This window comes from Sinocyclocheilus rhinocerous, unplaced genomic scaffold (assembly GCF_001515625.1).
Source record: "Sinocyclocheilus rhinocerous isolate Xijiao unplaced genomic scaffold, SAMN03320098_v1.1 scaffold1399, whole genome shotgun sequence".
Classification (NCBI taxonomy): domain Eukaryota; kingdom Metazoa; phylum Chordata; class Actinopteri; order Cypriniformes; family Cyprinidae; genus Sinocyclocheilus; species Sinocyclocheilus rhinocerous.
Genome location: NW_015634038.1, coordinates 849,682 through 871,473, shown reverse-complemented (window position 1 = coordinate 871,473; position 21,792 = coordinate 849,682). Strand labels below are relative to the sequence as shown.

The 21,792-nt window shown below is 34.2% G+C and overlaps 1 protein-coding gene across 1 annotated transcript in view; it reads right to left on the bottom strand.

Annotated features, from left to right (window-relative positions):
* Window positions 1-5,859: 5,859 nt before the first annotated feature.
* The window catches only part of LOC107745314 (myomesin-1), a 46,112-nt gene continuing 30,179 nt past the window's right edge, over window positions 5,860-21,792 (bottom strand). Inside the window, exons 21-41 of the mRNA XM_016559173.1 lie at window positions 20,121-20,543; window positions 19,600-19,778; window positions 19,386-19,512; window positions 18,226-18,410; window positions 17,285-17,399; window positions 16,774-16,930; window positions 15,844-15,950; window positions 15,703-15,747; window positions 14,402-14,538; window positions 14,148-14,292; window positions 14,004-14,063; window positions 12,375-12,442; window positions 12,176-12,289; window positions 10,257-10,344; window positions 9,948-9,986; window positions 9,717-9,822; window positions 8,881-8,888; window positions 7,065-7,101; window positions 6,940-6,962; window positions 6,778-6,833; window positions 5,860-6,682 (exon numbers count right to left, since the gene is read on the bottom strand). Coding sequence (XP_016414659.1) covers window positions 6,413-6,682; window positions 6,778-6,833; window positions 6,940-6,962; window positions 7,065-7,101; window positions 8,881-8,888; window positions 9,717-9,822; window positions 9,948-9,986; window positions 10,257-10,344; window positions 12,176-12,289; window positions 12,375-12,442; window positions 14,004-14,063; window positions 14,148-14,292; window positions 14,402-14,538; window positions 15,703-15,747; window positions 15,844-15,950; window positions 16,774-16,930; window positions 17,285-17,399; window positions 18,226-18,410; window positions 19,386-19,512; window positions 19,600-19,778; window positions 20,121-20,543 — 2,489 coding nt within the window. The 3' untranslated portion in view covers window positions 5,860-6,412. The remainder of the gene's footprint in view (window positions 6,683-6,777; window positions 6,834-6,939; window positions 6,963-7,064; window positions 7,102-8,880; window positions 8,889-9,716; window positions 9,823-9,947; window positions 9,987-10,256; window positions 10,345-12,175; window positions 12,290-12,374; window positions 12,443-14,003; window positions 14,064-14,147; window positions 14,293-14,401; window positions 14,539-15,702; window positions 15,748-15,843; window positions 15,951-16,773; window positions 16,931-17,284; window positions 17,400-18,225; window positions 18,411-19,385; window positions 19,513-19,599; window positions 19,779-20,120; window positions 20,544-21,792) is intronic.

Here is a 21,792-nt window from a genome sequence, read left to right as displayed (position 1 = left end):
CAAACCAAACAGCTGACAGTAACCATTGACTTACATAGTAATTTCCGTAGTAATTATTTTCCATACTATGGAAGTCAATGGCTACCTTCAACTGTTTGGTTTGCGACATTCTTCAAAATAGCAATTCTTCAAAAACTCATACAGGTCTGGATTGAACAACTTGAGGGTAAGTGATTTTCAAAATTTTCATTTTTGGATGAACTATCCCTTTAAAGTTACACTCTCCGAAAAAAGCTTTCACTGGAGTTTTGTACCTTATTTACCTGAAAAGGTGCATAACAGTACCTTAAAGGTTCATATTATTACCTAAAGAGCACATATTAGTACCTTTTAAAAGTGTACCATCCCACTGACAGATTTTGTACCTTTTTTTCTGATATTTTAGGGTTGACGTAGATTCTGGTAATAAGCTGCTCAAAGGGCTTTAAAGATAATTAACACTTTACTTGAAGCCTTTATGTATAATGCATTATATAGCATTTAATCTTTTCATAAATAATTGTAAACAAAGTTCAAATGCATTGTAATTTGCATAAATATTGCACAAAAATGCTTAATATTTGCAGGTTCCTTGTTACACATGAAATTGGTGGTTTATCATGCTTTAATGCATTACAATTTCTAAAGGTGTAAAAATGAAGTATGTTAAGTCCGGTTGCAAATATTAATAAAATCATGTAATGCATTATAAAGTGCATGACAAGACATAATCAATGCATTAAGAATACTTTTCTAATGCATTATATTTATATATACAGGCTTCACGTAAAGTGCTGACAATTGTTCGACACATAAATAAAAGCAGAGAAACATAATGAGAATCAATTTTTAAAAAGCTGACTAGAGCATTTAGAAACTTTGCATTAATTGTTCATTGGAAAAACAAACATAATGAATTCGCAAATCCATCTGGTAGGGTTCTAGAAAATCTACTGATCTGATTTTATCGCAAAGTTCACCAGTTAGTGAACAAGATTGCTTCCACCTGGACCGCAGTCATTTCTTACAGGTTAATTCCACACAGAGCAGTCACGTTTATATGTGGTTAATATAATGATGAAGCTATGAGTTTTATAAAATGATTCATACTCTGGGTGGAACCAATCTTGGATTCAAATGTGAACCACAGTCCATTTATTGGCAGGAAAATAAATGCACATCTTTTTGCACATTTCAGGAAAACTGCACAGAGATGCACACAGATTTCAGTCAATTGTAGCAACCTCGACCCTACAGCAGATCTAGTTCAATTCACTGTTCAGAACTTTTCATACAAATCACTAAAACCTTCAACACTAACACTTTTCACCAGTTTTCAATAACTTCACCGGGCTTAAAATAGAGTTCATCTCACCCAATGACTGAATGAAAACTTCCTCGTGACTCACTGTTGTTGGCTTTTGCCCAAACTCAGACATTATTACACACCATTTCCACCCAGTTTTTGACAGATAAATCAGCATTTATTTCCAAGAAGATATTTTATCTACATATATATCTATTTTTAAGGTGCATATGGAATACTATGGAAGATCGGTTTTATTTTGTGTGAAGAACATGTTGGATATTTTGTCAATAGAACAATCATTTGATTTAAATTTTTCAAAAAAAACGCATAAAACAACCTCTGCTCCCAGATTGTTATTTTTATTTTCGAACAACTGTAACTGTAACTTCCTGAATCTGTGTATTTTTCATGTTCACTATCATTATTGCTACCATCTTCATATCCTTCGTACAGAACTTCTAGAACAAAAGATAAAGTACAAATCAGAATCAAACTGCTGCAAAGGAGTGTGTCAGAACCAATAATGGATCTCATCTGCAAAATAAACGTCCTGTTAAAAATAATTGTATTTCAGTCTTGTTTTTGTGTTTGTGACTCTGAGGAGTTTCCATCTGATGAGTGACTCGAATTTCTTCAGTAGCTTGACTTTCTGTATCTCTTATATTAACCAGGTTGCAAATGTGATTGTTCAGCTGAAGTATTCCGAATAAGGTGTTTACCCAGTATTCTGATTAATATAGAAAGTGAGCAACAAGTGGAGAATATGATCATAATTCTTGGTTCTAGTAAGAACTAGCTGCTGCATTTAATGTGCATATGAGCATTATGCATATGCTCTCAATTTATAAAGCAAAAGGCTAATTCATGCATTCATGTTCTACCAGCACTGTTTTTAGGAGAGAAAATCTGAAACGGTATTATAAGATGAAAAACATGGCGTAACAATAACTGAGGTGTTGCTGTATTGAGGATTGCCATTTAATAATACGCTTACTGCTCAAGTGTTCTACATTTTATTTAATCAAACATATAAACATGCATACATATTCAAAGCATTTTCCTGTATTAAATTAGTATTCTAGTACTCAATGAAATGTTATGGTAGCAACACTTGTATTAGATTAATAGATGTAATATATTTTAGATTAATAGATTCTGCTTGTATTGTTTTTTTGTTGTTGCAAGCTACTTTAGATCGAACATGTGCTGAGTGAATGAATGTCAGTGAAAATATACTGCGTGCCAAAACTAAAAAATCTCTCCAAGATTTCCAGCATCAGAGCTGAAGATGGGTGGATTGTGAAAAGTGGGTGAATTCAATTACACATAGGAATCAGTTGAAAAGTAATTTTTCTTTGGAATAACATGTAGTGACTAATTGTACACAATTAAACCAGGAACATGTATTAAAAGTTAAAAAGGCATTGTGACATGGTGCTGAAAAAAAAAATTTGATGGGAGGAAAAAATGGTTATGCGTAAGCATATTCTGCTTAACAGTTCTGCGTGCTGCGTTCATATTCTAGGTTCATCTGCTTGCCTGTACATAGTATATACTTTTTTTCAATAAACTGTATACCAAATTTGGACTTTTTATATTATTAATTCATTCATTCATTACTTTTATAGCGCTTTACATTGTCAGGGGATATCTCCTCATCCACCACCAATGTGCAGCATCCACCTGGATGATGCGATGGCAGCCATAGTGCGCCAGAACGCCCACCACACACCAGCTTACTGGTGGAGAGGAGACAGAGTGATGAAACCAATCAGCATATTACCGTCTTTGCCCAGAAACACATTGCATTACACCAAATACACCAAATAATGTTCTTTTTAGCAACATCATATGACCCCTTTAAGCATTTTCTTTATAATGGTTTTCTATGGGGGAGAAATTGCAAAACGTGCAATGTAGCGCATTGCGTTCATTCTGGGATTTTCTGGGCTATTCTGCTTGTCTGTAAATAGTAGCTATGCTTTTATTAATAAGGTGTGTACTGAATTTGGTCCTTCAATGTCACGGTTTAAGTCCATTACGCCACGTTAAGTGTTTTTCACGTTAAGTGTTTTTCACGTTAAGTGTTTTGGAATGTCCCAAAACCGTGCCTTGAACAAACTGACCATATTTCTTTATACTTGAGTCCAAGTTCAAAATAAAACCATTGTGAACATATGGAGCTGTCTGTACCATTGCATACTGTAAAGTAATCAGGATTTGTCTAAACTCAGGTTTTGCGAGAGAACGCAACATTTTGCAAGAGAGTGCAAAAGCTTTGAACAATAGTTTTCCTCCCATCCTGTATTTTTCCACCACCATGTCCCTTTTGGGGCTCCGTGGAAACTTTTGAGCTCCCCGAGAAAGCAAAAGCACTGATGTGTTCCTTCCACCTCACCTGCAAGCAAACGCAAGTTTTCAGATTCAACACAAAGGCCTCGAAATATAATTTGACCTCCCATCTAATTTTTATAACGCACAGATGAACAGGCATTTGAGATGACAATCATCACATAAATCTATAAAACCATAACTAGCATGGTTCATGTCCTGTACCTAGTTCTAAAACATAAATACAGTTAAACTGTGTCCGCAAGCATTTTTAGTCATCTTTTTTTTCACACACACTTTCATGGTTTTCGCTTTCAAGAGCTGGTGTGGATTCGTCTGGTTCTGATGAAGATGTGGTCTCTGGTCCAGCAACATGTTCTGTGAGATGAATGACTTCAGCCGGCTCCGTCTCTAAATCAGATAATCCCAGATTTACAGAATCTGTATGAAACAACACCTCTAACTCACATTCAGGTCTGTATTTTACAGGTTTATGTGTATTTTGCACCCTTTCTCACCTTTCAGCATAATCTGCTCATCATCCATTGACGTATTCATTGATTTCTCACCTGCTGTGGGAGTGGATGTGTTTGAGAGGATCGGGGTATCTGGGGTTTGATTTTGAGGGGTCGGGGAACTTGGGGACTGATTTTCGGGGATCTGAGCAGGTGGGGCTGAGGGACATGGTGTACCTGGGGTTTGATTTTGGTGGGCCGGGGTAGCTGTAGTTTTATTTTGAGGGTTTGTATTAGCCGGGGTTGATGTTAGAGTTGGGGTAACTGGGCTGGGTGTTGTGGGAACTGATCTGTTTGAAGGCGTTGTTGAACGACACGTGGGTTCAGGAGTTGTAGGTCCAACAATCACGTTTCTGTCAGTGTCGGCCAGATATGACACCACACCAAAATCACCCATGTTTTCGATCACATTCAACTGGCAAGAGCAAGAGGCACAAGTTACATGGACGTACAAATCCCCCCCCCTACATTTATAGTTATGCTATTTGACAGCCTTAAATAGTCAAATATAGCAAGATAGAGAAGACCTGCTATATTTAAAACTTTTGAGGTGATATGAGTTGATCATGTATTCTTTTATCTCTGACCAAAAGTACATGCATTCAGTAAGTGGCTAAAATGTATTGCATAATGCAAATCTATCGCTACTTCTGTGTTTATTTTAATTTTTTGACAGTTGTGTGAATAATATGCAACTGCAGAAATAATTAACTATAGTGTTCGATGCTAATGTTTTACATTTTTACACTAGTAAACTATCACTTTTTTTATGACTTGAATTTAGGGATGCTTATACATGAATGTTTTTCATTCTAGCATAAATGTATAATTTAATTTGATTCGTAAAATAAAATGAATTGAAATCCCTCTAAGTTGTTTTCAAGATAAGCAGCACTAAAAAAAAAATTTTTTTTTTTGCTTTTCAACACTGTACAATTTCTACAGGTCGTTAATGTACTAGAAGAGATTGTTGGACTCCAGTTGAGTAGAAATCAATTTGCTTCAGGCGTGTAAAGCCAACAACAACAAAAATCAAAGAAAGATTGCTGGTCACACACTGAATTAAATCCAGGCTGAAGTATGTCTAGCAAAAATATAATTTAGCATATAAACGACATTGCACAATGCAAATGAATCGTTGTTGTAGTTTTTAATTCACTGTGCACTTTTTGCACTATGTAGTTTAAATAATATATAAATAAAATATATTTTTGCTAGATCTTCTCCAGTCTGGATTCAATTCAGTGTGCAGCCAGCAATCTCTTTCTTTGCACGGATTGTTAATGAAATATAAGGTAGCACTTTATTTTACTGTGTCCTTGTTACTTGTACTTACTGTATTATTAACAGTAATTATGCACAATTACATGCAACTATAAACCAAACCCTAACCATATAGAAAATACATGTTAATTAATATTACTCAGTACTTAAATATATAATTACACTGTAATACCTTAAAATAAAGCCTGTATAGTACTGTTCCAATACTGTATTAAAATGGTGCATATTTACCCTTTATTCATTTTGAATTGGTTATGAAAAAACAGTACTTATGAACTCTTTCTGTGAGAGTGTGCAGGTTAAATCTGAAGTACAGGGTGAAGTTAGTGACGGTGTTCAGGTTTGTCCAGGTGTTCAGACGACGGGACATCAGCCGTCTCCGGTGCAGGAGGAGGAAAGGGTGGAGACGAAAACAAGGCACACACAGAGAGGGAGTCGAGAGAATATGTGCTCCATTTATTGGAAATAACAGAGGAAGTCATCATTATCTGTGAGGTCAAACAGGAAGTGAAGTCATAACTGCTGTCATAATGGGATCGTGCATGCAGTGATTTATTAGAAATGTGAAACATAGAGAATCCACAGAAAGCTTACAGCAGGGGCATCGTTTAAAGATTTCTTTACAGCACTGATATAGACTAATTGATGTTTTTTTGTGAATCTAAGCCCCTGATTTTCAGACAGAGTAATGATAAACTATACAGAAATGGAGCGTCCATTTGTCCCTCAATTCAAATCGCTCAATCTTTTGCAAAACTACACAAGAAAAACCACTCGCAATACAACCTGGAGTCAAACTGCATTCATTCTCTAATCTGGGCTTTAAACTATTTTACTAACACCACGATGGAGAAAATGGTCAAGTAAGCAATGCAAGCTCTGAAACTAAATCTATACAGAAAAAGATTTGTTTCCAGTTATAGCACTATTTTGACATTGTGGGTAGCGATGGATTAAAAGTTGGACCAAGGCTTTTCAATCTGCAACCAAGATATTAGCACCATGTTCTTACTCTCCCGGGTTCCTCGTCTGGGATGAAGACACTTACGGTGAAGTCGCCGCTCTCCGTGCCGTACTTGTTCTTTACCAGGATGCTGTACTTGCCGGAGTCAGACGTACTGACGCTGGTGATGGTGAAACTGGCAAACTTGCCGGACTCGAACTTCAGAATGTAGTGATCGTTGGAAACCATCTCGCGCTCATTCTTTAGCCAGGTGACCTCGGGTACGGGGTCGCCCCAGATATTGCAGGTCAGATTCAAAGACTACGAGAGAGGAGCGAAGAGACAAACAGATACTGAAAATGGGAAGTTTTGTCATTTTTGTCTTTTCAAGCCATACTGAGATCCATAGACACTACCTTGCCCTCTTGGATGGTCACAACATCAGGCAGACCACCTGCCACACGCGCACGATCTGTGAAAAACATAACGATTAGACATTTCCAATACACTCATACCACTTACAAAAGATACAGTTAAAGTGAAGCCTTGAGCATGTATTTCTGCCTTCATCTACTCACTTCTCTCTGCAGTTGCTGCAGCCCTGAGGAAAAGATGAAGATGGGAAAAGAAAATATCTTTAGTTATTCAACCGCTCGAGCTGAATAGTATCTGCCATAAATCGCAAATCATTTTTGACACTTACTTGAGTCTTTGAAATTCAGCGTATGCATCGTCAAATGCTGAAAAAAAATACAATTTCAATTTAAATGCATGATTATCATAAACACTCAAAGCCTCCTGAGCTACCTAATTAAACCGCATTTTAAGATGCACTTACTCAGTAAAAAATTATATTTTAAATACATACAAATTTTAAATAAATACAAAAAATGCACTTTTAAAAAGAGTACTTATTATGAAAATAATAATAATTTAAAAGAATATACTAAAGTGATAACTGAATGTAATGTTTTCAGACACTTAACTGCATGTTAATGACAATTAAATGAAAATGTAATTTAGTTTAATTTTATATTAAATGCAATTAGCTGAACTTTAGCGTGATTTTGACCCACTTAAGTAGGACTTAAGTACATCTTTATAATTACTTGTATTGTCTTTGAAATTTGGTTAAAGTACTGCTGAATGTACTGACAAGCATTTATGATAAACTAAAATATTCTTTAATGTCATTTCTATTGAAACTTGTATGTCATGTATTTAAAAATATCAATCAAGTATCAATCAATCAAGTGCTTTACATGTGCTTTAGTGTGTTAGCCACACATCAAAATAAGTTTACTAACTTTAAAACATTACAAACAATTATTAAAACAAAACGATTTAAAATGTACTTTGAAGTAAAACTTGTAATAATTTGACGTTTTTACAAAGTGCACTTTTAAAAGTGTACTTAAGTATGCTAAGAAACACAGTCATGGAAGTGTGTTAAAAGTGGCCTTTTATTTCATTATTATTATATTATTTCCAAATATAGTTCAAAAAAAAAAAATTCTTTTAAGATCTGAAGTACACTACATGTGCACGTTCAATACAGATAAGCACACTTATTTTTCACAAACGGAGATCCCATCACAACTAAAGTGAACCACAGTGTGATTTTTGCCCGCTTTGGCCATGGACAGTGTTTTTTCATTTTGGTCCAAGTACTCTCATTTTTCAGAGGAGAAAGGATCTGACTGTTGCAATTTGACGCTTAGTCGCAGTCGTAATATAATGAAGGCAGCAGGCAGCAAGGCAGGTCACTACACTCTAAAGAATGCTGGGTTAAATACAACCCAGTGCTGGGTAAAATAGGGACAAACCCAGCAATTGGGTTGTTTTGACCCAGCGGTTGGGTTACTACCCAGAAGTCGACTGATGCATGTTACTAATCAAAAATTAAGTTTTGATATATTTACAGTAGGAAATGTACAAAATATCTTCATGGAACATGATCTCTACTTAATATCCTAATGATTTTTGGCATAAAAGAAAAATGGATAATTTTGACCCATACAATGTATTGTTGGCTATTGCTACAAATATACCCCAGCGACTTAAGACTGCTTTTATGCTCCAGGGTCACATATACTTTATCAATATTGTGACCACATTAAATTTTTGTCACAGATACAAACATTTGAAATTGACATTTAATAATTTGAAAATGTATTTAAAGCAAACCCGAAACTAGCGGCATGTGGAAAAATATGCTATACAGAGAAACTTGAGCTCACGTACTTCTCTCATTCAGCACAAATAAAAGCTTTGTATTTTTGGCGTTAACTACTATAACTTAACTATAAAACGTTAGTTAAACATTAACTATAAAAGTCGCTTTGAAATACAAGCTGCATATTTCAGATGATTAAATTTGTATTATTTATTTTTTTGCTGTTGTTGTTATTATTATTATTATTTATTTATTTTTTTTGATCCTGGTCTGTAATATGACTTGTGCTATTCACTGGTTGTTGAAAAATAAAAAAATAAAATAGACTCATTCCTGACAATACAGTAACAACTAAAAAAAGGAACAAAATAATAAAAGCTGTATGTAACTTGTGAGAATGATATCTTTTTTCTGCATGTCATGTGTGGGGATCCATAATTTAGACATTTTCAAGGTTTACATAAAGTCTTCTTCTGAGATAAAAATTTCAAACATGAACTAAATCCCACATTTATAGCTGTACATTGAACTTCAAATATTTTTTTTTTTGTCAAAATCATTGTCAGAAAATGTCTTAATGCTAGAAAAATGTCATGCATTCTTAAGTTTAAGAGAAACGCTTCTTAAAAGGACAGTTTGCCCAAAAACTATAATTAATTTTCTGATTAAAATTTCTTTCATCGTTTACTCATCCTCAAGTTGTTCCAAACCTGTATGAGTTTCTTCCTTCTAGTTGAACACAAAAGAAGATATTCTGAAGAATCATGGAAACCAAACAGTTGACGGTAGCCATTGACTTCCACAGTGTTTTCTTCAGTACTATGGAAATCAATGGCTACCGCCAACTGTTCGGTTTGTGCTCAACATAAGAAAGAAACTCATACAGGTTTGGAACAACTTGAGGGTGAGTAAATGCTGACAGAATTAGCTAACACTTTATTTTAAGGTGTCCTTGTTACACATGTTACATGTATTTACCATTGAGAAATTTTAACCAAACTATGTTACAGACTTTTCATTAAGACCCTAAAGAATCATATCAACTTGTGGAAAATGGGCATCCAATGACCCCTTTAAATGCATAATTACACTGTAACAAGGACACCTTAAAATAAAGTGTAACTCAGAATTATCATTTTTGGGTGAGCTGTCCCTTTAAACACAGTCACATGTTCTTACTTGTGATGCCAGGTGACATGCAGCTCGTCGTTGTAGTAGCTGACGAAGGTGTAAAGCCTGATCCCCTCCTCTGTGCTCTGGATCTTCAGTGGAGTGGAGGAGTTCGCTGGACAGAAAGAACGTCAACATCGGTCATGCACTGCTGAAACTATATGGTACTGTGAAGATTTTTATGAGGACATATGAATTTGTTTACTATGTCCTGATACAACATTTATGTTTGAATCTTACCAATAACACTGAAAACCTGGTTCATCAGGTCTTTGAATCCTGGAAAACAGATCATAGAAAATCAGTGATAAGCCAAAAACAGACAGATAATATCAGGAAGAAACAATCAATAATAGGTTTCACTTTTTTTGTTGTTGCAGTGATTATTGGAGAAAATCTGCTGAATTGGTATAAATATGATCTAATGTACAAGTATTAAGGGACAATTTAGATGAAAAATATACACACAGCACAAATTAGTGCATGTTAGAATAAGAAAGTAATTTTAGAGCGTTTTATAATAGTAGTAGTACTTTTCTGCTATGCTACCTTGGTCAGTGAGGTTGAGTGTGGAGGTGTCTTTGCCTCTGTCATCCTTCAGAACTACTTCATATATACCAGCATCCTTTTTGGAGATCTGCCATTGACACAAACAAACACAAAATTCCTAGTTAAGTATGTTTGTGTGATCTCCAATCTCACACTACAGGAGCATATGTCCGAAAGCCAGGCTTTTCTGGGTCACATGTCTTTGGCGTAACATTGACAGGAATCGATGAAGATGAAACCAACAAAGTAGAGAAAGACTGGAAACCCCAATGGATAATATGAGATGGAAAATATCCTCAAAATAATTCACCAATCAGAAACACAAACAGAACTGACAATGAGCAAATATAATGAAAAAGCTGATATGGGACAATCAAGACGGTAAGAGAAAATGCTGAAAAATGGGTAACACTTTAGTTTAGGGACCAGTTCTCACTATTAACTAGTTGTTTATTAGCATGCATATTACCAGCGTATTGGCTGTTTATTAGTACTTATAAAGCATATTTTAATGCCTTATTCTACTTGACCATATTCTAGATGCCTTTATCCTTCACATACCTAAACTTAACAACTACCTTAACTATTAATAAGCTGCAAATTAAGACTTTACTGAGGCAAAAGTTGTAGTGAGTTAATAGTGAGAACTGTTCCCCAAACTAAAGAGTGACCATATAAGGATATGTTTGTGATTTATATGTTAATATATGGCAAAAAAAAAGTCATTTTGTCAGTTTGCTGAATTCAAGCAGCATAGCACATATCAAGACTGTGAGACTTGCTTATTTAAATTTTTACTGTATTAATTCTCAATATTGTATATTTTAAAACATTAAACTGGTGTTTATATGTCATTGTATTGTATGTTATATTCTACTTTCCATAACATAAGACTGATAGAATAGTGACCTATTTAATTTTTGTCATCAATACAAGCATTTGACATTTACATTTAATAATTAGAAACACTATGTATTTCAACGGGCTGCATCCTTTGCTGTTCATTTTCTTTCCTTTTTAAACACATTTATTCCTGAAGAAGAAAAAAATGTGGCCATGAATTAAGAAATCATTGAGCATGTTTTATTAATCAACTCCCATGATTTAACTAAAACAATGCAATGATTTAAATAAAACAAGGAACGAAGAAATAAAATGTGCTTGTAACTCGTGGGAATCTTTTTTTTTTTTCACGTCATGTGTGGAGCTTTGTAATTTTGACATTTTCAAGGTTTACATGAAGTCTGGGGACAGTTATACTAGTTAATTATCTCAGGTTTGCATGTAAATTTTTGAGCTTGAATTGCCTGTGCAATTTGGTGAAAATTTAGGAATTATAGGAAAGTCATATATACTGTATATATATAATAGCAATACTAATTAACTAATGTGGTTAGTTAATCATTAAGTAAACATCTCTACTTAATATTTAAATGCTTGTGGAGGCCATATGTGTCACCTGACTATATTTTTAATATGTGACCCTGGAGCACAAAAGCAGTCTGAAGTCGCTGGGGTATATTTGTAGCAATAGCCAAAAATACATTGTATGGGTCAAAATTATTGATTTTTCTTTTATGCCAAAAATCATTAGGATATTAAGTAAAGATCATGTTCCATGAAGATATTTAGTAAATTTCCTACTGTAAATATATCAAAACTTAATTTTTGATTAGTAATATGCATTGCTAAGAACTTCATTTGGACAACTTTAAAGACGATTTTCTCAATATTTAGATTTTTTTGCACCCTCAGATTCCAGATTTTCAAATAGTTGTATCTCAGCCAAATATTGTCCTATCATAACAAACCACACATCAATGGAAAGCTCATTTATTCAGCTTATGACTGGTTTTGTAGTCCAGAGTCACATATATGAGGAGTAATATCTGGGTAATAACGTGTGAAGCGCTGCTCACCTGAGCGATCTCCAAAGTTAACACTCCTTCAGAGAAATCCAGTTTCTCATTGACCTTGATCTCTCGCCCATCCTTATACCACAGCGCCACAGAGTCTTTCTTCATATTAGCAACCTGCATCACAGGTTAATACGTCACTAATTAAGAAACAGGCAGCACTGCGGTTTAATTGGAGTGTTTCATCAGAGAGACGGCTCACCTTACACTTCAGTCTCACACAGCACTCAGGTGTGACTTCATAACCGAGATACTCCACGAAGTGTGGACCTTACAGAGCATGAACAGCATGATTAATGTACAAACACAGGGAGTATACAGTATGTGGAATGAAATACTACAATACTACTTTTTTTACAGCATAGTATGTACACTATGCACAGTCTGTCCACCTTATTTTGAAATGCAGATGCAAGCTATTTTCTGTGAATGTGCAAAACTTCTGAATCGTTAGCTGGTAGGTTAATAACTAGAAGAATAACAAAGTGCAGTAAATGGTAGAAGTATTTGCGCTACAACCTACTTTGTTTATAATTATGACAATACCTTAAAATATGTGACCCTGCCTGTGAAAACCCAGCTAAAGTCTTTTTTTTTGTGATTTACCGTTTTCTACATAAAATCATAAAGATGTAGAACATTCTGTGAAAATATAACCTTTATATCTTTAATATTGACTGAGTAAGGCCATGACAAAGATTGAAATCATAGTGAAATGAATGGTTAAAAAATCAAACTTTGATGCTTGTTATCTCATAATTAGATTTTGAGACTTTAGCCTGGATTTCACAGACAGGGTCACAAATTATGAATATTAGCAAGCAGCATAACAGGTGTTTTTGCACATCTATAATAACTGGAAGTGAAAGACACTGGAAGTTACAAACGGCCGCATCCGCTCTTAATAATAAGGTGGATAGATGTGTGGAATAAATTAATATTTGCCAAAATGTGCATTATTAAATAAATAGTTCAGACTCTAACTTCTGATTAGTGTAATTTTAGTAAAACTGATATACTATAGTTTTTTTGTTTTTGAATTAGAATTCATTCACTTTTTTATTTTGTTAATTTTTTAGTAATTTTGTTGTTAGTAATTAGTTTTTGTTTTGTAAGAATATGTCTATATAGTTTTTATTCATTTATATTTATTAGTTTTAGTTTATTTAGTTTTAGTAAATCAAGTTTACTAACATGTTTACTAACTAATCAAGTAACTAAACGGAAATTAGAAATATTGCATGGGAACTAGCTGAAATAAATAAGTTTAAGTTTTTTTTATATATTATATTTAAGTTAACATTTCTTTTATTTCAAGTACCGAAATTAAAAAAAAAAAAATTAAAATTTTTTTTTTTTATGGTTTTAGTTTTAGTTAATGATAATAACCCTGCTTCTGATTAGATGAGTTGTGTTTGAGGCTGTTGCAGAATGCCCATAAATGCACAACTGTGATCGCACATTAAAACAAACCTCTGTGTTTTTTTATAATCTGAAACATGCTGCGATTTATATTAAAACAACTTGTATATAACGCAATTAAGCACACATTAGGGCCGAATGAGATTCAATTTTGCTATTTTGAGTGTGACGTACTGTCAGGTGTGACTTATTTTCTGCAAAATAATTAGTCTAATAGTCACTTCACATCAAGGGCCGGTTGCAGCAGCTGTATAAATTAAAACTAAGCTTAAGTCGCAATTTACGCTAAATAAATGACTGTTGCATCAAGTTTAGTATAATCTAAATATTTCAATGAATTGAAGCCTCCAACCAGACAGCTGGAATAAAATCTATCCGGCCTCATAGCAAAAACGTTGCATAATCATACCTTGTTTCCTAATCCATTCTTTTTTCTGGAACTCTGATTCCTTCTGTAACTGCTTGAACACTGAAGGAAATGAGATGGCGTTATCGGTACACACTCTATACATGAGATGCATATATGTACGTGTATATGGACTTTCAGATGTACCATCTCCGATCAGCACTAGACTGGACTGGTTAGTGGCTTTGCCGTCTTGAAGCTGGAAAGTGAACGTTCCCTCGTCCTCTTTGCCCAGAGACTCCATGAACATCTCAATGGTGCCAGTATTTTTATCAAAGTTCATCTTGTATTTCTGCAACACAGAGAAAGTGTTAATGCGGAAGCAAGCCAAAGGACTATTTCCAATCAATAGCATGTGCAATGCTTCATGCGCTGCGTGTTTGTTTCTGTGTTCCTCTAACCTCTCCCTGGTGGACCACATTGTCATTGAACACGTATTCAACTTTTCCATTGGCAGAGATCTTCTCAGCCTGCAACCAGAAGCGAACTCTGCCCTTCTCCAGCAGCTCCACGGCCAGCTCTGTCTTCAGAGGGATGACTGGAGAGGGGGGATGAAAATGCATTGTAGAACGTTTAAGAGAACTTTAAGAACAATAGAACAAAACATGAATTCAGTCCTGAATGATGTTCATTGCATTGGAGACTTATGAAGGAATGGAAGTTGTACTTAACTTTGATACTTACGCTCTGTTTTTGTATCGAAACACAATGTCGTAACCAGGCATGATGCAATTTATAAACTGGCAAGCGATACATCTTTCATGCTAAACAAGTTTTTGTCTTAACCAAAGGATAAGTGTCATGTGACACAAGATTTTGCCACTCCATCGAGCTCGTTTGTAAAATCCTGCATTACATAGCTGTATTTTAAACGTTAAAAATTAGTTCAGTTCACACATTAATATGCTTTCGTTTATAGGACAGAACAATTAGCACACTATTTTAAATACATTTAATAGAACTACTCTTGTATAAAAAAAAAATACATTAAAAAGTATAAACTGCACTTTCAGATAGTATAATTTTAATGAAATAAAAGACCACTTAAGTGTACTTAAAGTAAGACACTTTCATGACTGTTTCAAGTACACTTTAAAAAGTGCACTTTGTAATAATGTCAAATTAACAATTTATTTTAAAGCATTATTAATACTTTAACGTAATAAAGTATTATTATTTTATTTTAAATCATTATGGTTTAATAGTCTTTTCTTGTGCTTTTAGAAGTACACTTATTTTGATGTGTTGACTAACATACTAAAGCAGATATGAAATACTGTGGTACTTGGCATTACATTTAAAGTTAATATTTTTTAAATGTACTATATTGCAACTTCATTATTACAAATGTGTAATTACATTAAAGTGTATTTCGTTTTACACACGTACTTTACATGTACTTTAGTCCTACTTAAGTGGCTCAAAAACACTCAAAGTTCAACTCATTTTAACTAATTTAAACTATAATACATGTTTATTTAATTGCAAAAAAAACATGCAATTAAGTGTCCGAAAACATTACATTCAGTTCACACTTAAGTATATTATTTTAAAGTATTATAAATGTATTACTTCCACAAAAAAGTACTCTTAAACGTATGGTAAAGTGAACAGGATAGAGCAAGTGCTCACACGTTCAAAATAAAAAGTTAAGAATGTGAAACGTTTATTCAACAGTGCATGTGACGTGATGTTTACTCACTGGGGAATTTGTGGTCGTGGCTGATCTTCAGGAGTTCTTTTAGAGCTGTGAGGAACAAGACAGAGAAGTAGTCAGAATCAATAACCAGTGGTGACTTGGTAAATTCAAACATATAAAAATGAAAAAGGTCAATGAACTCACTTTCCTCAGAGAGTGTGTAGCTGGCAGAGGCTCCATCAGTGTGTGTCACGAAACAAGAGTAGATGCCCAGATCTTCTTCTGAAGGTGTTTTAAAGATGGCTTTGGATCTACAGACAAATATTGAAGAGTTAGAATATGATCCCATGCTAATCTTTAGTTACTTATAGTTAATAGAATGTCTAAAGTGGACTATCAAAATAAAGTGTAACCCCCTTTTTTTTTGTGTAGTTATAGCTCTGGAAATGTGCTGAAATTGTTTGCTACATTAATAAATAACATATTTTTTAAATGTTCTACCCAAGACTGATTGATCAGAAGGTACACAAGTTGGTTTGAAGGGACATTTGAACCAAAAACAAAAAGACAAAACATTTACTCAAACTCATATCTTTTCAATCCCTCATCTTTAAAACAAAAATGAAGATATTATTAATATTATCTCGTTGTCCATCCATTAAAAGTCTATTAACAAACAGAAGTCAAGCAAGCATATTTGAGCCATGATCTAAAAGTGGATCTGTCACCCATGGCTTTTCCATTTTGGCCTAGTTTTTGTTACATAAATAATGACACGGTGTGATATGTCATGTGTTGTTGTTCATCTGAAGTTTTATTTTCCAGATTTTAAGACCTGCTAAGGACCAGATTTTTATTATTTTATTACGTCCTGATATGGAAAGCCAGGGAATTCAATAGGGTGCCCTTTCTTTTTCACATGACTGTACATCTTGGATGGCCTGAGGGGGAGTAAAGTATCAGCAAATTTTCATTTTTGGGTGAACTATTCCTTTAAAAAGTATTTTCTGATGAATAAACGTCTTATGGGTTTGGAACAACATTTTCATTTTTGGTTCGACTAACCCTTTAAGCCATAATTTTAAATTTGATAATTAGTAATTTAACAAAACTCATTCGCCCATAGATACTTACTTGTTACCCTTGGTCTCTAAGGTCATGCGTTCAGGTTCTGTCATTTCCATGTAGTTCTTGGACCAGACGAATTTGGAGTCAGCGGTGAGGTTAGAGCACTCAAAATTCAGTGAAATGACGCCGTCATCGTCAACATTCACAACTATCTCGGCAGTTCCTGTGAGAAAGAAATGGCTTGTTGGATTTTGTTGAGAGTAGTTAAGTCTTGTTGATTTTGGTTTGTTTTTAGGGTTAACCTGGATTTAAAAACAACTCTAAACAGATTCCTCATTTGCAAAAGCACCCACTGTAAAGATTATGAGATTACGTGTAAAAAGAAAAAAAAAAAAGTAATTTTCAGAGGTATATCAAGTTATTTGAAGAGAGATCATGAAGACAAATGTATGAATTGTACAGAAGAAAAGGATAATTTTAATTTATTTCACATTGATTTCAATTTTATCTGCAGTAGCTTTTTTTGCAGTACAGTAAAATGTTATTTGATAAATTCTAGTTCTGTCTAGTTTAGTACCTGGTTTAGTCACTGCCTCAACTGGTTCTGTTGGATCTGATGCTTTTCCTACACCGGCTTTGTTCTGAGCGCGCACACGGAAAACATACGATTCCCCCTCCTTTAGATCCTTGATCTAGAATAAGAGAAACAACATTTACTACCATAAACCTACCCTTGTGAAAAAAGAAGTGTGCTTAATTGTATTAAATGTGAACTTGTAGTGTGCTTCAAATCTTAAAAGTATATTTAAAAAGATGACATAATTGTATAGATAATAGTTATGAAATAAAAGGCCACTTAAGTGACTCAAAGAGTGACACTTTCATGTCATAACACACTTAAGTACACTTTTAAAAAGTGCACTTTTTAATGTAAAATTAAAAGTTGTAAAGTACATTTTGAGTCAATATGTTTTAATAATCTTTTTTTGTGCTTATTTTGACATACTACAGCACATGTAGAGGTTATGGTTAATATATATTAAATGTACTAAATTGCAATTATCATTTCAAATGAGTAATTACAAATATATTTAAATACATGACATACAAGTTTCAATAGAAATGACATTAAAGTATATTTTAGTTTAACATAAATGCTTGTAAGTACATTCAATGGTACGTTAACCATATTTCAAAGACAACAGAAGTAATTATGAAATTACATATAAAGATGTACTTAAGTCCTACTTAAGTGGGTAAAAAACCCTCTAAAGTTCAGCTAATTGCATTTAATACAAATTTATGTATTAAAAAATATTTTAATTGCAATTAACATGCAGTTAAGTTTCCAAAAACATTACATTGAGTTTTCACTTAAGTATATCCTTTTAAATTATTTCCATAATAAGTACTCATTTTAAAAGTATGCTACAAGAGTACTTAATTTTCTCAAAGGTATACCAATATCACAACCCTTAACAAACTCCACTGCCCTACGGCTTCCATATGCATACAAACCTTCTTGAATGTCTTGTCAGTAGCTTTCTCATTGACTCCTCTCCACATCTCAAAGTCTGCGTCAGCCTCTTTGATATCAATGTAGTATCCATTGACAGCATCACGACCCTGGTAGACAGGCGGTTTCCAGAGCAAGACCAGAGAGTCCTTACGCACCTCCTGTACTTGGAGGTCATGGGGTGGTCCTAAAAACAGGTTTATAGTGTAGAGCATTTCAGACAGAGCCGATGTGAGAAACAAGAGAATATGTTCTGTTCTGTATGAGTCTGGATGAGTCTTAAATATTTAGATTCTTATATGATTAGTTAGATTAGGTTAGATATCATGTGAAATTTACTTCCAGAATTCTGAAGGATGTGCTTTAAATCTACAGTGTATTTTATTCTATTGGAATTATAATATTGGGAACTTTGAATGTTCCAAAAGGTCTACTTTTGTTTTGCTATTGTTGGAATCTCTAGTATCCTTAAGAATTGGTTACAAATTCTGATTTGAATAAAATGTCTTTGGGATTTTTACTTTTTTTTTTTACAAGGATTGCAGATTATCAGTGTGTTTAGTATCCCCTTGTGAAAAAGAAGTGTGCTTAAATATATTTAATGTGCTCTTGTAGTGTACTTAAAATCTTAAAATTGCATATTTAAAAAAAAAAAACTGAGGGACTCACACGCAACTATTACAAAAGGTTCAAATGCTCACTGATGCTCCAGAAGGAAAAACTTAAGTGCACATTGTAATGCCATTAAAGTATATTTAAGTTTAGCATAAATGCTTGTTAGTACATTCAACAGTGCACTTATTATATATATATATACACTATATTTCAAAGACAATATAGAAATTACAGAATATTGAAATTATTAATTATTAATATAGATATACTTAAGTCCCACTTAAGTAGGTCAAAAACTCATTCATTGCACTTAATATAAATTTTAACTATAATTAAATGTAATTGCAATTGCAATTGTAATTGCATGCAATTAAGTGTCCAAAACATTACATTCATGCTTAAGTATATTCACACTTAAGTACTCTTTTTAAAAAAAACATGCTTTTTAAAAGAGTACTTAAGTGTACTTTTTTCACAAGGGTCACATTTATTGTAAGCTTTCCAGCTCTGGAAAGTAAAAAAAAAAATCTAATTCATTTGTGCCTACCCGGTACAGCAATAGTCCACTCCTCACACTTGAAAGTCTCACTGGGAAGAGACGGGATGCCCACACCAGCCATGTTGGCAGCACGTACCTGGAACTGGTACAGCATGTTTTCCTTTAGCTCTGAAACCTAGACAGAAAGACAAGGTTGGAGATCACAAATTGGCCACATCATGGTCTAATAATTTGCTTGTTATTACACAAATGTCCCACTTACTCTATAAGCTCTCTCACTGACAGACTTAATATTCGCCTCATGCCATTTTCCTGGAACTCCTCCGATGACCTCACGATAATCAACAAAGTAACCAGTGATGTCAGCGCCACCGATGAAAGTGGGCTGTTTCCAGGCTAGTACCATCGCGTCCCGTACACACTCCAGCACAGTGATGCCGTCTAAAGTGTTTTTGAAAAATCACATACCCTGCCTTTAAATATATTGTTTTTAATTATATTAATTCTGTAATTAGTGCTCTTTTTAAAAGTACGATAAAGTGTACTTCTTTTCCACAAGGGTCAATTGAACAGTAATGACCAAATAAATGATTAATGAGTGAACTGGATAAATTGCAATACACTAAATAAGTGTTTAAAAAAAAGATGCAAAAATGCAAAGAAATTAATTAAGAATAAATGGAAAAAACAACAGGAGAGGAGAAAATGGAGGACAGGTCAACTCTGAGGAGGGATGCCGATGGGTGATGTTCCAGAGAGTTGGTTTTCTCTCTCTCTTCTCACCTGAGCCTCTTCGTCCTCTCTCTCGCTCTCCTGCTTTCTCTTGTTCCAGAGAAGCGTTTACTGAGGACTTACGACTGTCCGGCAACTCTGTTGCCGACTCCTTTTGGCTACAGTTGGGCTCTAACAATTCAGTGCAAGAGTTTGCAACCTGTTTAGCAGTTTCCTGCCCACAAGCAGGTTCTGGTTCTTGCTGACTGGCACTCTTGCCCTGTTTGCCTTCATTTAATGCAGTTGGATGGCCTTTGTGGTCAGTGTTTTGACCCCCTCCCTCAACCCTCTCACTAACATTAGCTATGTGTGTTAGAGGCGTGTCAGCAGGGGAGTGAGGCGCCGCATGCCTGCCCACTCCGCAAGAGCTGTGCTGGGTTAGTTCGACCCCATTACCCCCTGACTCCAGACACACACCATGAAGAATACCGCCCCCTACAGGAGTTAGCAGAGAAAACAGCAAGAGAGAGCAGACATGAATAAAATTCAAACACATTCACAATGCTTCACAATTAATTCCTTTAATCTAACTATTCAAGTTCATGAGCTGTGCTGGGTTAGTTCGACCCCATTACCCCCTGACTCCAGACACACACCATGAAGAATACCGCCCCCTACAGGAGTTAGCAGAGAAAACAGCAAGAGAGCAGACATGAATCAAATTCAAACACATTCACAATGCTTCACAATTAATTCCTTTAATCTAACTATTCAAGTTCATCTCAGTAGAAAACGTCAGCAGAAGTCTGTATGCAAGCAAGAGACAGTCAAATTTGTTTTTGCAATGTTCTATTCAAATTATGAAGAGGCAATGAAAACAAGCAATGAAAAGTTATTTTTAGGAGAAATGAGCAAAGGGAAACGAAAAGAAAGTTTAGAAAGATCATTTGGCAGATGATAGAGTTATTTAGTGTAGTTTATGCATTTTAAAGTCACAAAGGTTATTTGTTCTGAATCTTTATGAAAAAGGACATAACATCACACCATAGCGTAACATCAAGGCACATAAAACTCAATGAAAGCCACATAATGCAACAAACTAAAACATGTTTGTTAGTCGACCAGCAGCCCAAATAACAACAACTAGTAAGTGTCTATCATCTAGATTTTTATTTTTAGCATTAATATTTAATATAAATTATTAATTAATCACCATATGTCAGCTTAAAAAAGGTTATTTGTTCTGAATCTTTATGAAAAAGGACATAACATCACACCATAGCGTAACATCAAGGCACATAAAACTCAATGAAAGTCACATAATGCAACAAACTACAACATGTTTGTTAATCGACCAGCAGCACAAATAAAAACAACTAGTAAGTGTCTATCATCTAGATTTTTATTTTTAGCATTAATATTTAATATAAATTATTAATTAAACACCATATGTCAGCTTAAAATCATTCTATATGTTTTATTTGATCTACTTAAAAAAACTGCAAGACAAATTAACTTATTGCATCAAAAGGCCTATTTATTGATTGTCATGTAAAATAATGACAACTACTGATTAAAAATAAATTAATTTTGTGCTTGAAAATAAACTGAACAAAACAATGTCACAGCAGGCATGTGATCAACTAAGGACCAAAAAAATTGAACTACATATATAATATATACATGTAATATATACTGTACATATATATACATATATATATATATATATATATATATATATACT